We start from the raw sequence: 26,142 nt of genomic DNA, 5'->3' as shown, positions 1-26,142 counted from the left end.
ACAGCACATACTGTTCTTACTAGATCACTATGTGCAGCCACATACACACACACTAACATTACTGCAGTGTCCTGACAGTGAATATACATTACCTCCAGCCAGGACGTGATGTTTATTCACAATCCTGATACTTCGCTAACGTTTGGCAGGTTTTCCTCATTGAATTTAATGGGGATGTAAAACCCAAAACAAATAGCAGAAGGTGCGTTTTTTTGCGGCGGAAAACCTGCGATTCCACCGCAAAAATTATACTTACCCAGAACTCTCTGCTTCTGCGTCCAGCTTGGCCTCCAGGAATGAAGTTTCATCCCATGTGACTCCTGCAGCCAATTACAGGCTGCAGCGGTCACATGGAATGAAACCTCATGCCAGGAGGCCGGACTGCAGGACGTCAGAGGGACACGTCACCATGGCTACGGGTAAGTATGAGTTGTTGTTTTTTCCTGCTATTTTTTACAGCGGACATTCCGGCCAAAAAACTGCACCACAATTTGATGCGATTTTACGGCCGGAATTCTCGGCGGCATCCAGGGCGGATTCGGTGTGTACTTTTATGCAACATATCCGCCCTGTCTGAACATACCCATATAATGCTTTAGTATACTCAGTATACCAAAACATTATTACCTGTCAGTGTAAAACTGACGGATAATCTATTAGGCAGTGGCTCTGGCACAGCCTAATAGGCAAACAGCCATGGCAGGCCTGGGGACCACTGATGGATGACAGAGGGAGCCCCCTCCATTTCTGTGAGATTTACAGCAAGGCAAGCATAATCTCGTCTGACACAGGTCACACGCCCAAAGAGTTTGCTATGTCCTGTAGCCTACATTGTAATCTAGGTAATAAAAATCATTGGGATTGTGTTGAGACGCACAAGTTGCCGCGACATGACACTTGCAAGAATCCAAACTGTCGTGTCGCAGTTACTTGCAGGTTGAGGCGTGACCGCATTGACTTTCATTACTTGCATTGTAGGCTATAGTACATTTTACACTTCAGATTTACAAATCTTTGATATGTTGTTAAATGAATACCTTGGGGGGGATATAAAAATAGTTATTTTGGGGGTATTCACAGTGTTATGGCACAACATCTGTAATGGTCATATGGTGTCAGCAAACCGGCATTTGAAAATTTGCTCTCCAAAAGCCAGTTTGCAGACAGAGATCGCAGCATCTGAGGTTTTTTTTAGCTAACCTGCACCCCAACTACGCGATCGCTGGTGTGCTGATGGTTGGTATGGCAACCAAAGACCTAACAATGGCCTCCGTGTCTGCGGCGGGTCCTCATAGACTTTCTGTCAGTGAATGACTGACAGTTCTAATACACTGCAGTACGTATGTATTGCAGTGTATTAGAATAGCGATCAGAGGTGCAGGCCTCGAAGTCCCCTAGTGAGACAAAAAAAAAAAGTTAATAAAAATGGTGTGGAAAAAAAAAAAGTTTCACGTTAAAAAAAACAAAAACAAAACGGCTTTCTTTACCATAAGGGTATGTTCACACGTACACGTCCGATACGCCTGAAATTACGGAGCTGTTTTCAGAAGAAAACAGCTCCTGAATTTCAGACGTAATGGCATGTGCAGGCATTTTTCGCAGCGTCCATTACGGATGTAATTAGAGCTGTTTTTCTATGGAATCAATGGAAAACGGCTCCAATTACATCCCAGGAAGTGGAACGCATACAGTATAATACACACAAAGAAGCCCCATACAGTATAATGCCCACAGTTGCCCAATACAGTATAATGCCCACAGTTGCCCCATACAGTATAATGCCCACACAGATGTCTCCATACAGTATAATGCCCACACAGATGCCCCCATACAGTATAATGCCCACAGATCCCCCATGCAGTACAATGCCCAAACTAATTCCCCCATACAGCATAATACCCCCATAGCTGCCCCCACAGTATAATGCTCCCCATAACAGCCCCACAGTATAATGCCCCATGCAGTATAATGCCCCTCACAGTATAATGCCTCCCATAGCTGCCCCCAGAGTATAATGCCTAACACAGTATAATGCCCCCATAGCTGCCCCCACAATATATATATCCCCATAGCTGTCCCCACAGTATAATGCCACCCATACAGTATAATGCCTCCATAGCTGCCCCCACAGTATATAATGCCCCCATACAGTAAAATAATAACAATTACTTACCTATACCCGTTCCCACGACGGGTGGAGGATCCTTCTCCCCCGGTCTGTGCTGTGAGTGACTGGGAGCAGACAGCCGCGATGTCGTCACAACACCACGCCTGCCTGCGCAGAGCCGCTCACGGCAGAGTGAATGCTGGAGCAAGGAGTCGTCAGCTCCTTTGCTCCAGCATTCAGGAAGCGAGACCAGCACGGTCAGCACTGTGTGGCTATGGGGTCCCTGTGGGCCCCACAGGCTTAGGGGCCCAGTCACAATTGTGACCGTTGCGACCCCTAGAGCTACACCACTGTTACAGTAGCTTATGGCAGAGCAGGGAGATACCATACCATAGCGGCTGCTAGCGGAGCCTCCGGACATAGGGGGGGGGGGGGTGATGGCTGGTGGTACAGGCCCCCTAATGCCGTGGGCCCTGTAGCAGCTACTATGGCTGCTACAGCGGTAGTTACGCCAATGTGGATACATTTAAATTGATAAAAATCCTATTTTTTGAAATTTTTTTTACATTATGGTGTTTTTTACAATTAAATACCGAATGTATCAACCAGGGTAAAGCGCCTGGTCTGGAAGTGGTTACAGAAGCAAAGCACTACAGCTGGCCTGGTCTGGAAGTGGTTACAGAAGCAAAGCACTACAGCTGGCCTGGTCTGGAAGTGGTTACAGAAGCAAAGCACTACAGCTGGCCTTGGAACACCCACAGTGCAGGAGAAACAAGTTGAGGGATAGCGCGTCAGCTTGTTTCTTCCTCTAGGGAATCTAGTGAGCATGCGCAAATGGTTTCTAGCACAGCTGACCCGGAAGCAGTACAATGCAGTTCTGGTGCTTCTGTCTTAGAGCTGAAGTGTCTCCTGAAGAGAGGGAGATTTCTACACGCAGAGAGGACTGTGTAACCATCTGAGAAGAAAAGGGCTGCACGGAGGGCTCCGGCTCTAGCAGTCACCTGAGGAGAGAAAGAGGGGGAGAGAAGGGCGGCACACGGACAAGAGGACTCGCCAGCCAGCTGAGTGGGAGGGGAGGGTTGGATAGTTCTGTGGCGAGAGCAGATGACTTGTCCAGGACCACAGGCATCTGAGAAGGAAAAGGGGAGGGAAGGATTTCAAACCCCACATGGAGCGGAACTGAATGTAAGTTACAATGAGGGGGCGTTGCTAGTCTCAAACGATGAGCGGCACAAGACATATGTTTTGTCGTCCCCTCCCCCAGAAAAATGTATTCAGGACAGCACTGCTAAAGAAGCGCTTTAATGTTCCCTACACTGCATTATCCGCCGTACACTGTCCATATTACTTTATGCTGAACATCAGCGCTGCGGGGTCTGTATTCACAGATGAATCCGCTCTGTCCCAAAATAATTTGCCCCTATTCTAACCACTAATGAATGTGATAACAAATATCCAAATAATTCAGTCATACGCTTACCGAATAATACCAAGGAATAAATAATACCTCCATGCCATATGATCACATGTAACTACCTCAAAGACCAATATTACCAATAATATCGCCATACCGTGACCATATACTGCAGCGGTCACATACCGGTTCTACAGCGGCGCTCTGCAGAGTATAATCACACGGTAAGTACAGCACAGTGAGGCTGGGTTCACACAACCTATTTTCAGGCGTAAACGAGACGTATTATGCCTCGATTTACGCCTGAAAATAGGGCTACAATACGTCGGCAAACATCTGCCCATTCATTTGAATGGGTTTGCCGACGTACTGTGCAGACGACCTGTAATTTACGTGTCGTCGTTTGACAGCTGTCAAACGACGACGCGTAAATGGACTGCCTCGGCAAAGAAGTGCAGGACACTTCTTTGCAACGTAATTTGAGCCGTTCTTCATTGAAGTCAATGAAGAGCAGCTCAAGATTACAGGCGTCAAAGACGCCTCGCATAATAGGAGGAGGAGCTTTTACGGCTGAAACGAGGAAGCTGTTTTCTCCTGAAAACAGTCTGTCTTTTCAGACGTAAAAGCCTCTCATCGTGTGCACATACCCTTACAGCCGATGACTCAGAGGTGACGTCCTGTCTAATTGTAGTCGTTCACTTTCCCTATTCTCCATTGGGTCCAGAACACGGTGACGACTTCTCTAGGCCACGACTCGTCTCTGCAGAATATTTTGCCTAGACATCTTTGGCTCTTCACTTTTCCAGGGCTTCCCCACCTTCTACTCAAATTTCCCACCCTGCCGCCCCACTGTAACTGCTCCCTTCTAATGAAAAAATAAGTGCCTCGCTCATAGTGCCCCCAGAAATAATATTGCCAAATAGTCTATGACTTGGCAGCTCGGCACAGCTGGACGAATGTCATTACTGCATTGTGCCAGTCTAACCTGGCATCTTGTTGGCTACAAGCTAATTTAGACCTACTGATGAAACCAGCCATTGGGTGAATTGTGGAGCAGGGAGCTGAAAGCTCCCTACATCATCATAATATTCAACTCTATTTATGTCCTCAGGGCGTGGATACAGTTGAAGTTTCCGCTTACCTGGGAATCCAGGGCACTGGGCTAAAAATCCAGAGCTTGTGTTCCAGATGCCCAGTGCCAATGACACCCCTGTTACAATACCGACTTATTTTAAACTAACTGTATTTGTAATAAAAGCTACTAATTATGTAACTGCATATTGTCTGGACTGAATTTATTGTCCACTAATTATAACCTAAACTATAGATGTAGATCCAACCATGTTAATTGTTATATATATATATATATATATATATATATATATATATATATATATATATACATACATATGCATTCTGTCTGCAGAAATCTCTGTACTTCCCCTGCTGCTGTGGAACAACAGTTCCCAGCATGCCCTATAAAAGGCTCTGCTATACAATGTTTCCCACCTGATGCCGTCCGACACTGTATACATATGAAAATTAGTAAACATGCCTTAGACCAATGTATTTTTATTTTACTGCTTGCAGCTCATCTTAGTGTATTGTACTAGTAGTAATACTGGTACTTCTTATTGAAAAGCAGCCACTTGACTTAAATACTTATTCCCAACTTAGACATTTATGCCATATCAAAGGACTTCAAATAGGTCTGTATTGTTCATATCTGCAGCCTGTTGCTATACCAGACAAAACTGTCTGAGACCACTTCTGTACTGAAGCTACATGTACTGGTGGTCATCCTGACCTTAAAGGGGTATTCCAGATTACAGACAGGGACTAGTGGAGAGGGGGCCCGCACATGCGAGCGGCTCTCCATTTTGTTCCACAGGAGTTACAAAAACAGCTAAGCAGCACTTGCGCCGCTGTTTCCATTTCTCCATTCTATTCTATGAAAGCGAAAGAAACCGCCAAACAAGCACTTCTCGGCTCTTTCCGTAACCCATAGAACAGAATAGAGGAAGCCGCACGCATTCTCAGCCCCCTCTCCACTAGTCCCTGCCTGGAATCTGCAACAAGCTGCCAACTTGCCAGGTAAAACAAAGGTCGTGTGACCCCTGTGGATATGGTGGAAATAGCCCTTTAAGGTCAGGGTGAACTCTAGTACATGTAGCTTAAAGTGCGGAAGTGGTCAGACAGTTCTGTCTGCTATAGCAATAGGTTGCAAATATGTTCTATACAAACCTTTTAAGTTCTTCCCACTTTAAAAGGGTTTTTTATACCATAAGTGATATTTATCACCTATCCACAGGATAGGTGATAAATATCTGATTTGTGAGGGTCCGACGACTTGGATCCACACAGATTCCAAGAACAGGCTTACCTGGCTGTGCCTGTACGCCCCATATGAAGAGGAGACAGCAATCGGCAGCCCCATATAAATGAATGTAGCGATCGCCGAGTATGCGCAGTACCACTCCATTCATAAGGGAGTCCCAGCGGTCGGACCCCACTGATCAGCTATTTATCACTTATCCTGTGGATAGGTGATAGATATTGATGATGGCACATTGCTAGGATCTGCTATCATTTTATGATTGGGGATTTGCGCCTCAAAGTCTTCCCTGCACAGCAGTGCTCCTAAATACTTACTGTGCAGGGAACCTTTAGCCCGGCCCCATTCAATTGAATGGAGGGCTGGAGTGGCCATCTGGCAGTTCTGGCAAATTCCAAATGGGCCTGTGCACAGTGGGCAGGTTGACCGTCTCCACACAGTTCTTATTAGAGGGGTTATCCGGGATCAAGAAAAAACAGGCCACTTAAGGGAAGTATTACTAACCTTTTAAATTCATTGCCGCCGCTTCGATGATCCATTCTGGTCTTTGTTTACTGAGCTGTGTCAACACATGCGACTGCTGCAGCGGTTCTCATGTTAACCCATTAGTGACCGGCCCATAGTGTTTCTACGTCGGTCACTAACGGGCCTTATTCCAATGCCATAGACTTTTTACGTTGCGGCATCGGAATAAGTCAAATCTCCCTGCTCTCAACTGCCAGAGGTAGCTGAGGGCTGGGGGCGTCCCTGCTCTGCCGGGTGAGATCAATATTAGTATCAATCTCACCCGTTTAACCCCTCAGATGCGGTGCACAATAGCGTGCACCGCATCTGAGTGGTTTTTGAGAGAGGGGGAGGGAGCTCCCTCTCATCCAACTGACGCCCGGCAATAAGATCGCCGAGTGTCTGTTTCTCCGATGGCAGCCGGGGGCCTAATAAAGGCCCCCAGGTCTGCCTGTGGTGAATGCCTGCTAGGTCATGCCTCTGACATGACCTAGCAGATGCCTGTCCGTTTTACACGGACAGGCATAATACACTGCAATACTGAAGTATTGCAGTGTATTATAAATGCGATCGGACCATCGCATAGTGAAGTCCCCTAGTGGGACTAGTAAAAAAGTTTAATAAAAAGTGAAAAAAAATTAAAAACCCACTTTTCCCCCTTACAAACTGCTTTATTATTAACAAACAAAATAAAGTAAAAAAGTTACACATATTTGGTATCGCCGCGTCCCTAACGACCCCAACGGTTTTCTTTTGAATCCAGCCTTAAAAAAAAATGTGATAAAAAGTGATCAAAAAGTCGCATCTACTCCAAAATGGTACCGATAAAAACGACAAGTCGTCCCGCAAAAAAAAGCCCTCATACAACCGCATCGGCGAAAAAATAAAAACGTTACGGCTCTTCAAACATGGAGACACAAATAATTTTGAAAAAAAAGTATTTTCACTGTGTAAAAGTAGTAAAACATACAAAAACTATACAAATTTGGTATCGTTGCAATCGTAACAACCCGCTGAATAAAGTTATTGTGTTATTTATACCACACGGTAAACGGCGTAAATTTAGGACACAAAAAAGTGGCGAAATTGCAGTTTTTTGTCTCCCCCCCCCCCCCCCCAAAAAAAAGTTAATAAAAGTTAATCAATAAATTCTATGTACCCCAAAATGGTACTATTAAAAATGACAACTTGTCCCGCAAAAAACAAGACCTTATACAGCTATGTCGACGCAAAAATAAAAAGGTTATAGCTCTGTGAATGAGACGATGGAAAAATAAAAAAAATGGCTTGGTCATTAAGGTCTAAAATAGGCCGGTCATTGCAGCTCAGTAAGCAAAGACCGTGGGGATCAATGGAGCGGCGGAGGATTTAAAAAGTAAGGAATTCATCTTTTAATATTTTATGTTCTATCCCCCCCATGCCTGTTTTTTGTTTTTCTTGATCCCGGACATCCCCTTTAATTGTAGCTATAGCTATCTAAACGCGGCCACTGATCAGAAATTCAGAGAGACAGCAAGAGGGAGAAGCGGGATGTATAATCCAACAACAACCAAGTGGCAGAGAGGAAGCAGTGCTTCATCTCCCCGCAAGTAAAGAGCCTGCCCACCAGTCCAGCACTGGTTAGTTCACTGTTTGGTCCGCAATGGCAGATTTCAAGGTCATCATTACATAAGAAAAAGAGAGAATGGCACTGCTGAGCCAATAAGCAGCCACTGGACCTGGCATACAGCAGATACTCAGCTGAGCCACTCTCTCTCTATTACTGTCTACACTAAACAACGACCCCCAGTAGCTGCAGGGAAATCAGACTTTATTCACATCTTCATTAGAATCTCAGTCGCAGTTTCCGCCAGATTTTACTTGGAAAATAGCGCTACATGCTGTTGTTGTTTTTTCCTGTCAAATTAACGGATGCCATGCCAATGAAACGCTTTGTAAGTCAATGTCCTAGGTGTGAGTGACGTGTGCGGCATGTGTCCCAGGTCACTCATGTGTTTAGTAAATATGGCAGCATTATTTATGTGTATGGTATATAGTGGTGTTATTCATGTGTGCTAATATTATATAGTGTTGCTATTAGTGTGTACATTACATAAGGTGGCTTAATTCATGTGTACAGTATATTAGCAATATTTTTGTGTACACTATGTATGGTGGCATTATTCATGTGTGTAGTGTGTTTGTATATATATAGCAGCATTATTTGTGTACTGTACTGGCATTATTCATGTGTACAGCATATATGGTGGCATTATTTTTGTGTACAGTATATATTGTGGCATTATTCATGTGTACAGTGTATATATGGCAGCATTATTCAGGTATACAGTATGGCAGCATTCATGTGTACAGTGTGTATATGGCAGCATTATTCAGGTGTACAGTGTGTATATGGCAGCATTATTCAGGTGTACAGTATACAGTATGGTAGCATTCATGTGTACAGTGTGTATATGGCAGCATTATTTTTGTGTACAGTATATATTGTGGCATTATTCATGTGTACAGTGTGTATATGGCAGCATTATTCAGGTTTACAGTATATATGGTGACATTTTTGTGTACAGTATATATTGTGGCAATATTCATGTATACAGTATGTGGTGGCATTCATGTGTAGTATATATGGCATCATTATTCAGGTCTACAGTATATATTGGCGTTATTCTTAAAAAAGCAAATGTATGGAGCCGCACTGTAGCCAAATGAGCTCACAGTCGGTGCAGGATTTCTCATAGATAGTAGAAAAAAAATCTCTCAGCTGTCAGAGGTAGCTGGGGGCATCCCTGCTCGAACAGGTGAGATCGATTATAAGTATCGATCTCACCCGTTTAACCCCTCAGATGCGGCAATCAATAGCGAGCGCCTCATCTGAGTGGTTTTGGAGAGAGGGAGGGAGCTCCCTCTCATCCCACCGGCACCCGGCGATAAGATCACCGAGTGTCTGTGTCTCTGATGGCAGCCGGGGGCCTAATAAAGGCCCCCAGGTCTGCCCATAGTGATTGCCTGCTAGGCTATGCCAGAGGCATGGCCTAGCAGATGCCTGTCCGTTTTAAACGGACAGGCAGTAATACACTGCAATACAAAAGTATTGCAGTGTATTATAAAAGCGATCTAATGATCTCATATTAAAGTCCCCAAGTGGGACTAGTAGAAAAAAGTTTAATAAAGTTAATTTAAAAAAAAATGAAAAACCCACTTTTTCCCATTACAAAATGCTTTACTATTAAAAGAACAAAATAAAAAAAGTTACACATATTTGGTATCGCCGCGTCCGTAACGACCCCGACTATAAAGCTATTGCATTATTTAACCCGCATGGCGAACGCCATAAAAAAACAATTGAAAAATTGCTGTTTTCTGTGAATCCTGACTTAAAAACAATTTGATAAAAAGTGATCAAAAAGTCGCATCTACTCCAAAATGGTACCGATAAAAACTACAAGTTGTCCCGCAAATAAAAAACGCTCATACAACCGCATCGGCGGAACAATAAAAAGTTATTTCTCTTCAAATTTGGCGACACAAAAACAAATAATTTTGGGAAAAAAAGCGCTTTTGGGGCCCATTTACACGAGCGTGTTATACATCTGTGCAGCGCGCTTGACCTATAATAGTCTGAGGCCGTGCAGACAGGTGCATGATTTTCACGCAGCGTGAGTCCGCTGCGAAAAACTCACGACCTGTTCTATATTTGTGCGCTGTTCAGCTATTACGCACCCATTGAAGTCAATGGGTGCGTGAAAACCACGCATGTCACACGGAAGCACTTGCGGGAATCACGCTGTTCGCACGGAACAGCTGTGAAAAGGATGAATGAAAACAGAAAAGCACCACGGGCTTTTCTGTTTACAAACATCCAAACGGAGTGTCATAATGATGGCAGCTGCGCGAAAATCACGCAGCCGCGCGTCATATGCTGAGGCCACACGGAGCTGTTAAGTGCCTTTTGCTCACGCAAAACGCCATGTTTTTTTGCGTGCGCAAAACGCACACGCTTGTGTAAACCCGGCTTAACTGTTTAAAAGTAGTAAAACATACAAAAACTATACAAATTTGGTATCGCTGCAATCGTAACAACCCGCTGAATAAAGTTATTGTGTTATTTATACCACACGGTAAACGGTGTAGATTTAGGACGCAAAAAAGAGTGGCGCAAGTTGTTTTTTTTCTATCCCCCCCCCCCAAAAAAAGTTAATCAATAAATATGTACCCCAAAATGGTGCTATTAAAAAATACAACTTGTCCCGCAAAAAACAAGACCTTATACAGCTATGTCGACGCAAAAATAAAAAAGTTATAGCTCTTGGAATGCGACGATGGAAAAACGTAAAAAATACCTTGGTCATTAAGGTTAAAAATAGGCTGGTCATTAAGGGGTTAAACATCATATGTGATTAACAATATAAATCTTAGAATAACCGTATAATATCCATACATATTGAACCTGATTAATCACATAATGGATAAGCATAAAGTGCAAAGTGACTCAAATGGTGTATATTCATATTATTCCTCAACAGAATTATAGAAAGTTTAAGGCTGGGTTCACACACAGTTTTTTGCAGGCGGAAAATCTGCCTCAAAATTCCGTTTGGAATTTTGAGGCAGATTTTCCTCTGCCTGCAGGCCCATTTTCGCTGCGTTTTTCACCCACGGCCATTGAGCACTGCGGGCATAAAACCCAGAGAAATACGCTTTCTCTGCCTCCCATTGATGTCAATGGGAGGTCAGAGTAGGGATGTCACGATACCAGAATTTGAACTTTGATACCGATACTTGGTGTAGTATTGCGATTTTGATACCAAAACGATACTTTGCCAACAGTAATAATAAAAAAAAAAAAAGTTCTTCAATTTTCTGATTTGAGGCGTGAGGTGTGATGATTAATTTAACCTACATGTGCCTCACGTTAATAGTAATTAACCCCATCATGTTTCTCAGTCATAATGGGTTAATGTGTGAGGTATATGATAGGGTTAATTACTATTAATGTGAGGCACATGGATGTTAAATTCATCACACCTCGTGCCTTACATTAATAAGTGACGTTTTTAAAATTGTTCTGCAGGTTATTACGGCCGCGCCAATACCAAATATGTGTATGTTTTATGTATTGAGATTTATTTTAAATGTTTATTGTAAAAAAAAAAAAAGGTGTGTGTATTTTTTTTAATTTAATATTACTTTGTTTTTACTTTATTTTTAAACTTTAATGTACTGGCATATATCTATATACTGATAGTAATGTACTGGCATATATCTATATACCAGTACATTAACCTGTGTACGTATAGTACACAGGCAGTTGTTAGGACATACCGAAGTATGCCCGAACGACAGGAAATATGGTCAGACAGCCCTGGGGTCCTTCAATTGACCCTGGGCTGTCTGCCCATATATGGTATGGCCCTCGTTCGCGTCACAGGAATTCCCTGTGACGCGATCCAGGGGCGTCCCCCCTTCTCATTTTCTCCTGAATGCTGCAGTCTGCTGTGATCGCAGCATTCAGGAGAATAGCGGCGAAGATGAGAGGTTTCTCTGATCTCCACCGTTATAGAGGGGGGCTCCGACTGTGTAATACAACCATTGCCCCGCTCCTGACATTAAGTGCACGCGCGGTCAGCATGAGGTGATGCGGCTGGCGATGCACTATTGAGCGGCGGTGCAGGCACTGAGGACAGAACATGGTGTTTTGCAGTGCGCCCGCCATGTTCTGTCTTCAGTGCCGCCGCTCATTAGTGCAGCGCTGGCCGCATCGCATCATCCTGACGGCGTGCACTTGTCAGGAATCAGGAGCGGGGCAGTGGCACATCTAAGTATCGAAATCAATGGGATGCATATTCTGCCGTTTTTTGGAGCGTTTTGCGGCACGGTTTCCGCGTCTAAAAACTCTCCAAAAAACTCTGTGTGAACCCCGCCTACAAGTATAATAAATACATACATAAATATACCCATGTGTTTTCCCTTTTCACCAAGATTAAAAACATATTGGCACTCACCACTATACCTGAACTGTTGGATACCACATAGTATAATGTTAGTTAGCAACGGCGTCCTAGCCGTTGCACTGCGCATGCCCTGCTAAAGCTCCGTCAATTGGACCGAGCGCACCTTCTAATAGCAGTCTGTTGGAACGCAAGTAACGTGAGACTCCGTAGATCACATTTGAGCTTAGACTTATTGCTAAATCAAGACCGGTCTTGCGCATGTCTCCCATGCATCATAGACTCTATAACCAGCATCTTTGTTAAGGATATTCTACCGGTCTCAGGGTATAGCGCAAAAGTCTTCCACAAAAAGAGGAAAGCCCTGGTATTATCAATACAGTCGGATACAGAGGAATATACATCTCTGTCTACGGGGACTATAGAATAAATATTACAAGAAGTTCTTCACCCAGTATAATTCACCTAATAGCCATCAACATACAGGCTATATTGCAGTGGCGTTATTTGTGTACAGTATATATTGGTGTTATTTATGTGTACAGTATATATGGTTGTATTATTCATGTACATGTATACAGTATATATTTGCATTATTTATGTGGACCGTATATATGGTGACATTATTTATATTTGTAATATATTTAGCAGCATTATTCATGTGTATAGTATATATGGCTACATTGTTAGGCCCCATGCACACTAACGTAAAAACGCCCGTAATTACGGGCCCATAGACTTCTATTGGCCACGGGTACCTTACCGTTTGCTTACGGGAAGGTGCCCGGGCCTTTGAAACATACAGAACGTGTCCTATTTCAGGCTGTAATTACGGCACGGCAGGCCCATAGAAGTATATAGGGTTCCCGCAATTACGGGTGGCTACGTGTGTGCACCTGTAATTATTCTAGGCGCCGTCAGTAGATAGTCACTGTCCAGGGTTCTGAAAAAGTTAAACGATCAGTGCCGGACAGAGAGAGGGGGCTGCACTGATCGGCAGTAACTCTTTCAGCATACGGGAAGGTGTCCGTTGGCCATAGAAATGAATGGGACCGTAATTACGGGCGATTTTACGGTGGTGTGCATGGGGCCTTAGTGTGTACAGGATATAGTGACATTCTAAAGAATATGATGATTTTGGGTAGCAGGGATTACTAAAATATTAATTGCATCCGCCTAATAATTAAATTAATATATAATTTATCCTTACTTCCCATAAATGAACTAGGGTCACATGTTATATATCCTAGCTGTGTATGATGTATTCTTTTTATCGCACACATATTTGCTTAAAATTTCTGTAATATTTTATTACTAGAAATGTAATTGTTACTGGGGGGAGTTCATTTCCAGGTATCATCACCATTCACTCATCTTTTTGAGATCCGCATTCTCGGTCTTCCTTCTGTGCTGCTCAAAAATGTTATAATGTGTATTCAGACCGTGTTCCTGTAAGGGGATGTGCACACTGCGTTCCTTGAGGATTTTTGAGGCAGTTTCTGAAATGCAAGCATTTATTTACGCTGCTTTGACACGTTTTTGGGGCATTTTAGGCGTTTCTTAGTATTTAAATTAAGCAAGTGCAAAAACTGCGTCAAAAAACGCTCAAATGGATGGCGCCTTTTTTTGTTTTTCCCCTCCCATTGATTTTAATGGAGGTTTAAAATGTAAATACCGCTTTAAAATAGAAGATGGCCCTTTTTTTTCCTTGAGCGGACAAAAACCTTCCAGGAATAATCAGCCAAAAAGTGCTGTGTAAACTGAGCCTTAGGGCTTATTCAGACGAACGCGATATACGTCCGTGCAATGCGCGTGTTTTTCACGCGCCTCGCACAGACCTATATTAGTCTATGGGGCCGTTCAGACAGTCAGTGATTTGTACGCAGCGTGTGTCCGCTGCGTAAAACTCACGACGTGTCCTATATTTGTGCATTTCTCGCGCATCACGCACCCATTGAATTCAATGGGTGCGTTAAAATCACGCATGCCACCCGGAAGAACTTCCGTGTGACGCGCGTGATTCGCACAATATCAGTGAAAAGTATGAATGAAAACAGAAGAGCACCACGTGCATTTCTGTTTACAAACATACAAACAGAGTGTCATAATGCTCGTGTGAATCCAGCCTAAGAGAGTTGTGACAAGTGTGTACATTCAGCCCATCACATGCTGCTCTTATTTAGCTTTTTTGTGCAACTTCCTGATTTATGAGATATCTGAGTAGCACAGCAGCTGAAGGGTGGGCTCGCAAAGTCGCAAACATATTTATTGGACAGCTGGTGGACCTGTGTGCTATAAAATGCCAGGGCTGATTTTATGTCCCAGTCCGGCCCTGATTGAATGGGTGGTGCTGCAACTTCCTGCACTGACGGTGGCAGGGAACACTGCTGTGCAGGGAAAAACAGTGGGGGGACCGCAGTTCTAAAGCAGAGCTGTGGGCCCTCCATTCTCAGGATTGGTGGGTGTCCCAGAAGTGATGGCATATCCACCAATTTGCCATCACTATACAATATAAAAATAAGGAGAATGAGAACAAGAAATTACAAATTTTTAAGATGAATTCAACATTTAGGGCACAATTTCAAAGTAAAATTTTTACTATACATGGCAAAGATACCTGGTGCCCTCCTTTTGAAAGATGCTGCTGCCAATCGTATATTCTGTTGCCCCCTTTCTATGTATGTAAAATGACCGCCACACTGTGCTTTTGAAATCTAAAACATGTTTCCACTGTCGTCCTCAAATGGAACAGCAGCAATGTGTCCATCCTTTCCGTGCCCTCCCCTGCAGTTTCTTTTGAAGTGGATCCGGCTGCTGTGGAAGAGCTGCATAACAATAGAGACTACACAGCAGCACAGAGGAAAGGATCAGAAGACCAAGCCCGCAGCCGAGAGGAGAAAGACCGTGCCGGGGAAGTAAAGAAAAAGGATCTGTCTTCTGTTAAGCAGATCTTCCGCTGCAGTTACAGATGGAACCCTTGCGATGGGACCTGCAGGGGAAGACACAGACAGGATGGAGACAGCGCTGCTGATCCATCAGAGGACAGGGGGCGTGTCTCAGACTGAGGCCTCATGCACATGGCCGTGCCTGTAATCACGGCTCGCGATTGCGGGCATGGCCGTGGGCCGCATTTTCGGACTGTGCTCCCATACAAAATATGGGAGCATAGCCCGTAAAAAACGAAAAGTAGGACATGCTCCATAATTCCCGGCACAGTTCTACGGCACGGATACCTATCCGTAGCGATACGGAAAGGTGTCTGTGACCAATAGAACCAGGCGGGTCCATAATTGCGGACCGTATTAAGGTCTGCAATTATGGAGATTTTTTACGGCCGTGTGCATAAGGCCTAAAGCACAGGGTATTGGACTGTGGTGGCCATTTTACAAATATGGAATGGGGACACCGGAACAGACTAACAGAGGCAGCATCTTTCAAAAGGTGGGCACCAGGTATGTTTACTATACATTTGCCTTGTATAGTGACATTTTTACTTTGGACGGAGGGTCGCTTTAAGCATATATACAGGTTTGTGTGGGACTGATGGAAAGAAGTAGGACTACTGGATCAGAATATACAGATTGCAGTCTGTAACTATGGAGACACATATGTATAGTAGTTGTAGAGAGAAAATTGTAGCATATTTGAAATCTGGAATATTTGCAAAGTTGCTTCATGTTTTTCATTTTTGATGCATTGGAGCAATAAAGCATTAAAATATCTGGCTGCAAAAGCTCATGCAATTGTTATTTAAGAGAGACAGATTAGGGCTACACATAGTGGAATTGCTGCGTTTTTTTCCGTCCGGAATTGCGGACTGAAAAAACGCAGCAGAATACAGTAGTAGCATAGTGGATGAGATTTACTGCAGGATTTGTGGACAGGATTGCTGCATTTTTCAGAGGAGATGCCACCATCTCCCAGCATTTTTAAAAACGCAGCAAGATCCGCACCCCTTTCTGCAGTAAAAAACGCAGGGAATGTTGCGTTTCTACTGCAGCGGGAGTCTTCAACTTTCAACGGGATTGCTGCAGAAATTGTGTGTGTGTGTGTGTGTACAATCCATTATAGAACAAATTCAAGGTTGTGTAGACAGTTTCTACTTAAACATCAATATTTAATTTTTTCCACTTATTATAAATATGAAATAATCATTAGTAAAATGTTATATTTATCCAGAATCTAACAATCTTTCTTGTGTGTTTTTTTTTATTTTGTTTTTTTTTTTTTTTTAGAAAAGTGGCCACTTATGACATGGAAGCTAATGCAGGAGATGAAGGGATTCACTTTCAAAGCTACCCATTCGATTTTCTAGAATTTCTTAATCATCAGTGCTTTGAACCTATGGAATTCTACAACCACCATGAGCATGCCAAGCCTGCAGCTGTTCTCCCTGGCACCTCCCCTTCATATGAATGTAACTCTCAAAACCACATCAATAATATTCAGCTTACTATAGACAGCACTTCTAAGCCTAAAGAATTCAAATTAGAAGTTCCGTCTTCTGCCTCTCCACCTAAAAAGTCAGAAACTGTCCATATACAATGCAACAATCATCCTTCAGTGTCCAGCTCCCAGTCAATCTTTGATGGAACATTCAGTGCACAACAATGGGGAATAGTAGATCTTTCTAGACATCCGCTTATTTTCAATAATATAAAGCGTTCAATCCCAGTGACTCAGGAAGTGCAAGGTGAAAAAGACTCTAAAGAGGATAAACACTACTTCCGACGACTGAAGTATCTAATTGATCGTCGTTTTTCTTGTACAATATGCCAAAAATCTTTTAAACAGTCATCACACCTTATGCAACATATGCTGGTGCATACTGGAGAGAGGCCATATGAGTGCAATATTTGTGGTCGCTCATATAATCATATATCTAGTCTGATAAGACATAGGCGCTGCCATAGAGAGGGCGCAGGAGCTGAAAGTGACAGTACAGTATTAGCTACGGACGTTGAAACGGCTGCAGCAACCGCCGTAGTGGCAGCTGCAATGTCTGAGTCGCACACAAATCCTGAAGGGAGGCCTATACCCGAGGTACAAGCAAACCTAGCCGTACAAAAAGATGGTCCTTTCACTTGCAACATGTGTTGGAAAGTGTTCAAAAAGCAAAGTCATCTTCACCAGCACCAAATTATTCATACTGGTGAGAAGCCTTTTAGTTGTACTGTATGTGAAAAAAGTTTCAATCGGCGTGAAAGCTTGAAACGTCATGTAAAAACACACTCTGATTCATTAAAAGTTTATTGTGATGTATGTGGCAAAGCTTTCCGTGACACAACATACCTGTTGAAACACCAGACGACTCATTCAGGTGAAAGGCCAGACTATAATTGTGATGTGTGTGGAAAGTCGTATGCTACCACACAAAGCCTTCTAAGACATAAGCAGTTGCATGAGCAAAATATTTCTTTACCTCCACCAACGATTCCACAAAATTCAGAGCCCTGTGCATCCGCTTCAGTGGAGGCAACAGCTTTACTTTCTACTGATGTTGTCCAGGTTGACCAAGGGGCTATGAGTGTTATTGGGTCTGTAATGGGTCATTCTTCTGTCAGGAGGCAATCCCCTCTTACAACCAATACTAGCAATAACTTCTGCTGTAATATTTGTGGCCGTGGATTTGGTAGAAGAGAAACCTTAAAGCGCCATGAACGTATTCACACTGGAGAAAAACCACACCAGTGTTCAGTCTGTGGAAAAAGATTCCGAGAATCCTTTCATCTTACCAAACATCATGTCGTTCACACTCGAGAACGTCCTTATAAATGTGAGTTATGTGGAAAGGTTTTCGGCTACCCTCAAAGCCTAACCAGACACAAACAAATCCACCAGCTTCAGCTGCCATGTTCAGTCCAGGCAGGAGTCCTTACACCTGACCAGCTCACTTTTGGCTGCACAGATTGTGGTCAGAAGTTTCCGGACTCTTTTCACCTCATGAACCACAAAGAACTTCATATGAGTGACAAGCCCTATGTTTGTGACATTTGCAAAAAATGCTTTGGCTTTATTGAAAATTTAATGTGGCATAAACTAGTTCACCAGGCGGCTACTGAGTGTCTTATCCCAGTAAACCAGTGTCCAGAAGCAACAGAAAGCAATCTGAACTGCACGCAGAATGGCTTGACAAGTGCTGTGGCAACAACTAATGGAGTTACAGATGCAGGTTCCGCAACCATTTCTTCTGAGGAGCACCCTATGATTCCAAGTGGTGAGAGGTTTTCTTGTAGTATTTGTGGTCAGAGTTTCAAGCACTTTTTGGGTTTAGTTACACATAAATATGTACACTTGGTTAGACGCACAATGGCCTGCAATGTATGCGGGCAGAGCTTTACAGGAGCCTATGACCTGCTTCTTCATCGTCGCAGTCACCTCCAGAAGAGACACTTCACCTGCTCTATATGTGGTAAACGGTTTTGGGAAGCTGTTCTTCTTATGCGGCATCAGCGTTGTCACACAGAAGAACGACCTTACCGCTGCACTATTTGTGGACGGGGTTTCTTACATTCCTGGTATCTTCGTCAACATAAAGTAGTGCATACTGGTGAGCGTGCGTACAAATGTGCTCTGTGCAACAAACGTTTTGCCCAGTCATCCAGTTTAGCAGAGCATCAACGATTGCATACCGTGGCTCGTCCTCAACGTTGTCCAACTTGCAGTAAGACTTTTCGTTACCGATCTAATCTTATAGAACACCAGAGAGTGCACCTTGGTGAAAAGGTTTATCGGTGTGATCAGTGCGGCAAGAGTTTCTTTTACATTTCATCCATTTTAAGGCATCAGAGATCTCACGATGCCAAACCTGATCTTCGCTGCTCTTGTTGTTTAAAACTCTTTAAAGATCCAAAGTATTTCAACAAACATCTACAAACCCACCAAGGTGGTCGCCCCTTTAAATGTGGAGCCTGTGGTGAATCTTTCAGTAATACATATGGACTAAAGAAACACCGCCAAGAACATAAAGTGGAAAAGTTTGCTGCTGTAGCCACACTTGCGGAAGGACAGGACACTTAAGCATTTTAAACTTGCTTCCGGTTCTCACTTTTATTAGAAGCAGAATAACTATATTCTATATTTAGTCGTGATTGTCCCAGTTTTAAATGAAGTAAAGTATATGCTACACTTAAATGAGGTATTCAAGGAGTTGGACACCTTCCGAAGAAACGTTATATACGTGAAGTCATTTGGATGTTTTGCTATGACTTTATCCAGTGAGCTCCGCTGTTATCAGCTTTTTTAGATATATTAATAATTTATCAATGTCGCCTATTTTAATTTATGTATATTAGGTGTATATACCTGAAAAAAGTTTTACTTTAAGCTGGATATGAGTGAAATATATGGAACTAAAGACTCTGTTCACACTAGTGTAATGGCTTCTATTTTACAGACGAATCCTGACAGTCCTTATTGACTTATAATGGGCTCTATCGGGGCTCTAATATTTTTGACGCCAAGAATAGTGCTGCAGTCTGTGTTGTTCTTGCCTTCAAATATACTGAAAAGCCCAACGTACTGGCGAGAACAGTGAACAGAATCTAGGTTGGTAACAACACCCAAGCACTTTTATAGTTGCTTAAACTAGTCACCAAGTAAATTATAAAGTGAATTACTTTGTGTAATGTTAGGGAAGAAAAATTTGTAGGCATTTTATAGTCTTGTACTCTGGTTTAGTGTATTACTCCATGTGATTCATAGCTTATAAAGAACATATCTCTTAGGCCCCATGCACACGAACGTGCTTTTGCGGCCGCAATTCCCCCGAAAATCCACGGGAGAATTGCGGCCCCATTCATTTCTATGGGCCCTTGCACACGACCGTGGTTTCCACGGTCCGTGCATGGCCCAGGAGCCTGGACCGCAAAAAGAACAGACGTGAATTATTACAGCCGTGTTCTGCGGTCCAGGCTCATAGAAAATAATGGACTCGGCCATGTGCACGGCCTGTGATTTGCGGGTGCGGCCCGCATGTGACACTCGCCGGCCGGCCCGAAAATCTTGGCCGTGCACATGGCTACGGTCGTGTGCATGAGGCCTTAATACTGAATCAAACGAGCATGTCAAATCGTCCAATTCACGTCCCATCCGCACAGCACCCGTTTTCACGGATCCCTCATAGACTTAAGTGTATTCAGGGATCCGTGAAAACGGGCGAAAATAGGACAGGTCCTATTTTTTTTTTTATGGGCCCTCCACCTGGTCTGGTAAAACAACGGCAGTGTAAACAGCCCTATAGAAATACATGCAGCCGTTTATAAAACTGCCGATTTATCCGCTCGTCTGAATAAGGCATTAAAGGCGTTTTTCATCCAGGACAACCTCCTTCCATTTGGCAGCTCCTCTAAACACAAGATCATTGTCAGTGAGAGCAGATGCTATGGACATGGGAATTCATTAGTTACTTTTGTGCAGAAGAAATTCGTGTTTTACTCCACACGGGAACAGAGGTGGCCTCTACTAGTATATGCATTAATAGAACAAATGAACAGGGTTTTTTTGATGGCTCAACCCCTTTACTTTCAGGAAAGTATGTGTCTAACTCACCTATTCTATATTTCTGCTGAAAGTAAAGTTATCATTTAGAGAAGAAAAGCAGTGGTTTTTTTTCATGTCCTTGTTGGTCCTGCTAATCATTTGTCAATTGTTGGGGTACAAGAAAACTTATTGGAATGAAAAAAGTATTCTAGCATTTCTGGGTAAACCCAGGTAACTGCAAATACCACAGCATGTACCGTAACAATTTCATTTTTTTTTCTTATAGAACTGATCCTTAAAGACTATGTACACCTTTGACATGGAAAAAAAAGCATTTTTACTTCCACTATATGGCCAAAAGTATGTAGACACCCCTCCTAATTATTGAGTTCAGGTGTTTCAGCAACTCATTGCAAACAGGTGTTGTTGCAAGTCAGTTTGTGAAATGTCTCATTTGCTGGATCTGCCCGGTCACTTGTAAATGCTTTTATGGTGAAGTTAAATCGTCTAGGAGTAATAACACCGCCATAAAGCGGTGGACGATGCAAACCGCTCAGACGCCGTGTGCTGAAACACATGGTGCGTAAAAATATATACTACCTTGTATTATTCACTCATAACAGAGTTCAAAACTGATCACACAAGAACTGTACGTCAGGAGCCATGATGGGCCCGCGGCACACTAGCCTAAGATCACCATGCGCAATGCCAGGTGTTGGATGGAGTAGTGTAAAGCCCACCGCCAATAGAATTTGGATCAGTGGAAACCTATTTTTTGGGCTATGTTCACACAGGGCGGATATGCTCTGCGCCGCAGGGAATGCTGTCTGAAAAAGCGCACCAAATTGTGGTACAGTTTTTCAGCCAGAATGCCTGCTGCGGAAACTGCACAGAAATAAAAATATGAATACATACCATGGTGATACGTTCCTCTGACGTCATGATGTTCTGCAGGACTGGGATGACGTTTCATCCCACGTGGCCGCTGCAGCCTGTGAAACATCCCAGGAGGCCAGCCTGGATGAAAAAAACACAATCGCTGCTTTTCCATCTAAAAAAAACGCAACATTGCTATTTATTGCAGGTTCTACCTTCACATTGTATTCAATGGGGAAATCCCGCAACAAATAAGCGTTTACGCAAATACAATTGACATGTGGACTAAAAATACGCACTGCAGGTCAATTTCTGAACCGGTTTTTCCACTCCGCATTTGCGCAGCGTGTGGATGAAATCGGCTTCGCAGATACGGTAGTATGATGCAGATTTTCTGCAACTAAATCTGTTGTGGAAAATCCACAGTGTTTAGGATATGTGTGAAGTTACCCTTGGAGTGATGAATCACGTTCTACTATCTGGCATTCTGATGGATGTATCGGAGTTTAGCGGATGTTACCTTCTGAAACGCATAGTGCCTACTGTAAACTTTGGGGGAGGAGGGGTAATTGTCTGGTTGTTTTTCAGGATGTGGACTAGGCCCCTATTTCCAGCGAAGAGTAATGTTACTGCTACAGCATACAAAGACGTTTTAGACAATTGTATGCTTTAAACTTTGAGGCAACAATTTGGGAAAACCCCTTTCTTGTTCCAACATGACTGTGCCCAGTGCACAAGTTTGGCGTGGAGGAACTTAAGCAGCCTACACAGAGCACTGACCTCAACCCCTTCAAACACCTTTGGGGTGAACTGAAATGCTGATTGTAAACCAGTCCTTCTTGTCCAAAATGTGTCTGACCTCACAAATGTTTTTTTGTTTTTTGCTGAATGACTGCAAATTCCAGCAGAGACACTCCAAAATCTTGCGGAGAGCCTCCGCAGAAGGGTGGAGCCTGTTATAGCCACAAGAGGGCCCAAATCTTTATGAACGCCCATAGTTTTGGACTGGGATGTCCAACAAGCTCATATGGGTGTAATTGCTAGTGTACACATAATTTAGGCCACATGGTGTATTCACATGATGCTGTTCTGACACATGTTTTGCCACAGGGCTGAAAATCGCACTGAAAAAACGCATGCGTTTTTACCACGATTTGCTGTGGTTTCCGTGCTAACTACACAACCATGTCAAATGCATACGTTTTTTTCAGTGTGGCAAATCCGATGTTATGCTAGTAATTACCTTGAGTGAAGAAGAAGAAAAAAAAAAAGTTGCACTAAGTTTCAATCGTCATTCCTTTATCTCCGACACCCTGATATGCAGTTTGCAACCTGCTCCCGCTCTCAGACTTTACTCGTGCCCCTCACAGTAATATATGCCAGACATGTTCTCTAGATCCAGAAAGTTGCCATCTTCACTGTGTTCCTCCCCTCCCCGCTGGTATCTCCCACTGACCTTACACTGCTTCTCTGAGAGGAGGAAGCGGTAGAGCAGAAAGAGCAGCTTCTCAGGTCTTTTTTACACAATGCAGATTTTGCATGTTGTTTTTTGTTTTTTTTTAAGACAAAACCAGAAATTGAACCTAAACAGAAGAAATATAGAAAGGAAGGCCTTATAGGTCCAATGGGGATGTAAAACCTGCAAACAATAGCCAAGTGTTGTGGCGGAAACGCTGCTATTCCACTGCAAAAATCGCAATTGAGGAGAAAAAAAAAGCTTTCTTTGATTTAAAATGAATAGAAAAAGTTTCTACTTAACCAACCCAGTGTCATAGCAATGCTTTCCACTGCGCAGAGTGCAGCCCGGCCTCCTGGGATGACGTTTTATCCCATGTGACCGCTGCAGCCAAATACAAGCTGCAGCGTCAACCCAGGAGGCCGGGCTGCACTCCGAACAGATTGATGCGCCGCCATGAAGTATGCACGTTTTTTAACCACTGTTTTCTGCAGTGGAGATTCTGCCCGAAAACCTGCACCATTTTTCGAGCGTAATTACCTGCGGGTTCTTGGTCAGGCATGCTGCGTGGTTTTAAGCAGCGTACCCGACTTGTAGGAACCCAGCCTTATGGTATGTTCCCACAGGCAGGATACGTTGAAGAATTTACACAACGGCACTCTGCGGAAATTCCACAGCATTTACAGTATCCGCAAAGTGGAGGAGATCTCGCCCACGTGTTGGGGGGGAGGGGGGGGATCTAGAAGAGTCATGGAGAAAGTTCTGCGGTGCGGTTTTTCAATCTGCAGCATGTCAATTTATGCTGCACATATTCTGAGTGGAGATGCTGCATTCTTGGGCCATAGATGTGTAGAGGAAGAATAAGTTCCGCACTAATCTATGCAAATTAAGTTTTGTTGGGGTTACGTAACAAAAATACTGCAGGCGCACGTAAAGTTTACATTCAATGCTTCATGTTAAATCACAGGTTAAACCGTTGCAGAAAATACGCAATGATTTCTGCAGCTATGTTGCGCTTCTGCAGTAATATGCTCAGCAAAAACGCCCTATTTGCTGCGGGTTTCTGTGCCTGATTTACCTGTGTTTCTTTTAGATTCCACTGCAGTTTTCTGTTGCAGACAATCTGCAGTGTCTCCTGCTTGTGGGAAAATACCCTAAGGCCTCATGCACACGACCGTAGCCATGTGCACAGCCGTGATTTTCGGGCCGGCCGGCTGCGGAGTGTGGGGCCGCAATTCTCCCGTGGATTTTCAGGCGAATTGCGGCCGCAAAAGCACGTTCGTGTGCATGGGGCCTTCGACCTGGTTCCCATAGGTCGGATACGCTGTGTAAAAGTACGCATTGTATCATACCTAAAACCCACATCAAATTACGTCTGAAAAAAACGCAGAACATTGTGCGGTTTTTCAGGCGGAATTTCCGCTGCAGAGAGCCGCGCTTGAAAAAAAAAAGGTCATACATACTTGAGGCCGTAGTCCTAGCGATGCTCCCCTCTGTTCGTGCAGTCCGGCCTCCTGGGATGACCGCTACAGCCTGTGATTGGCTGCATCAGTCCCATGGGATGAACTGTCATCCCTAGAGGCCAGCCTGGATGAAGAACTGAAGAAAATGTCGCTACGACAATGCCCAGGTGGTAAGTAGAAGCTTTTTTTAATTCATTTTAAGGCCAGGTACCCGCGTAGCGTAAACGCTGCGGAATTTCCTCAACGGATTTGTACGGAAATTCCTCAGAATTTATATTCGCAGCAAAGTGGATGAGATTTAGAAAACCTTATGCTCAAGCTGCGGGGAAAAAAATGCAGCGTAAACGTTAATAAATTGACCTGCGGTGCGGAATTTAAATCCACAGCATGTCAATTTATGCTGCGTTTTCGGTTGCGGGTTTTACCCCTTTGAATTCAATGGGGATGCAAAACCTGCAACCGAAAGCCATGTATTGCAACATTTGCAGCAGAATCTCTGCGATTCCGCCACAAAAATCACAACTCCAGAAAAAAAAATGTTTACCCAGAACTCTCACTTACGGTAGTCCGGCCTCCTGGGATGACGTTTCATCCCATGTGACCGCTGCAACGTCACATGGCCTTCAACGTCCTCTTGCGAGGCCAGACAGCGTGCGGAAGAGAGGGAGTGGATAAGTTTGAGCTTTTTTTTTTTTTCAGCCCTGATTTTCGCAGCAGAAATTCCGGCCAAAAAACCACAATGCAGTTTTTTGGACGGAAGATACTGTGGGTTACTGGTCAGATACGCTGCGTGATTTTTACGCAGCCTATCCAACCCAGCCTAAGGCTACATGCATCTGCAGAATTTGGTGCAGAAAATCTGCATCAAAACCGCAGGGAAACGCAGGTAATTCCAGAAATAAAATTTTGGGCTTTTTTGGTGCGGTTTTTACATTTTCATGCTGCGGAAATAGGTGCATTTTTATGCTGTGAATTTTGGTTAGTTTTTTTTAAACTAGGCAGAAGAAATTTGCAAGAGGAAGCGCAAGATAGATTGACATGCAGGTTTTAAAATACGCACCGCAGGTCAATTTACGTGCAGGAAAAAATCTGCAGCGTGTAGATGAGATATCTTGAAGTCGCCTTTGCTTTGCTGGTACTTTATTGCGCAGCGGATTTGCCGCACGTGGCATGTGGCCTAAGGTAGATAACGTCAGCAGTTGGGAGTCAGAAGCAATTTTGTATTAAGGAAGCAAATGAAAAATAGAAAAGATTGTAGTGCAAAGGTGTACATTAACTTTTATGAGTGACAACTGTACAGTACATGTACCTGTAAAAATGTACTATTAAACATTAAATGTTATATTTAAATATTGGTATATGTTATGTCTTAACTCAATAGAAGTTCTGAGTTCGTTCACTGGTTAATACTGCAAAATAATTATAGCCTGTGCGCATCTTTGAACTATTATTTTTTTCCACTAAAACAATGTTAAAGGTAATTTTGAGCAACTTTTAAATAGTTTATTTAAAATAAAAAGTCTTTTTTTTAAGATGCAGCTTCTATGTACCCTTTATA

At 43.4% G+C, this 26,142-nt stretch overlaps 1 protein-coding gene across 1 annotated transcript; it reads left to right on the top strand.

Annotated features, from left to right (window-relative positions):
- The first annotated feature begins 2,969 nt into the window (after positions 1 to 2,969).
- Positions 2,970 to 23,450, top strand: ZNF865 (zinc finger protein 865). Its single transcript, XM_075840014.1, has 2 exons — positions 2,970 to 3,292; positions 16,544 to 23,450. The coding sequence occupies exon 2, from the start codon at positions 16,563 to 16,565 to the stop codon at positions 19,326 to 19,328; it is 2,766 nt and encodes a 921-aa protein (XP_075696129.1). The 5' UTR covers positions 2,970 to 3,292; positions 16,544 to 16,562; the 3' UTR covers positions 19,329 to 23,450.
- The last annotated feature ends 2,692 nt before the right edge of the window (positions 23,451 to 26,142 follow it).

This window comes from Rhinoderma darwinii, chromosome 10 (assembly GCF_050947455.1).
Source record: "Rhinoderma darwinii isolate aRhiDar2 chromosome 10, aRhiDar2.hap1, whole genome shotgun sequence".
NCBI lineage: Eukaryota > Metazoa > Chordata > Amphibia > Anura > Rhinodermatidae > Rhinoderma > Rhinoderma darwinii.
The sequence above is the reverse complement of the archived record's forward strand: the minus strand, read 5'-3'. Positions and strand labels throughout refer to the sequence as shown.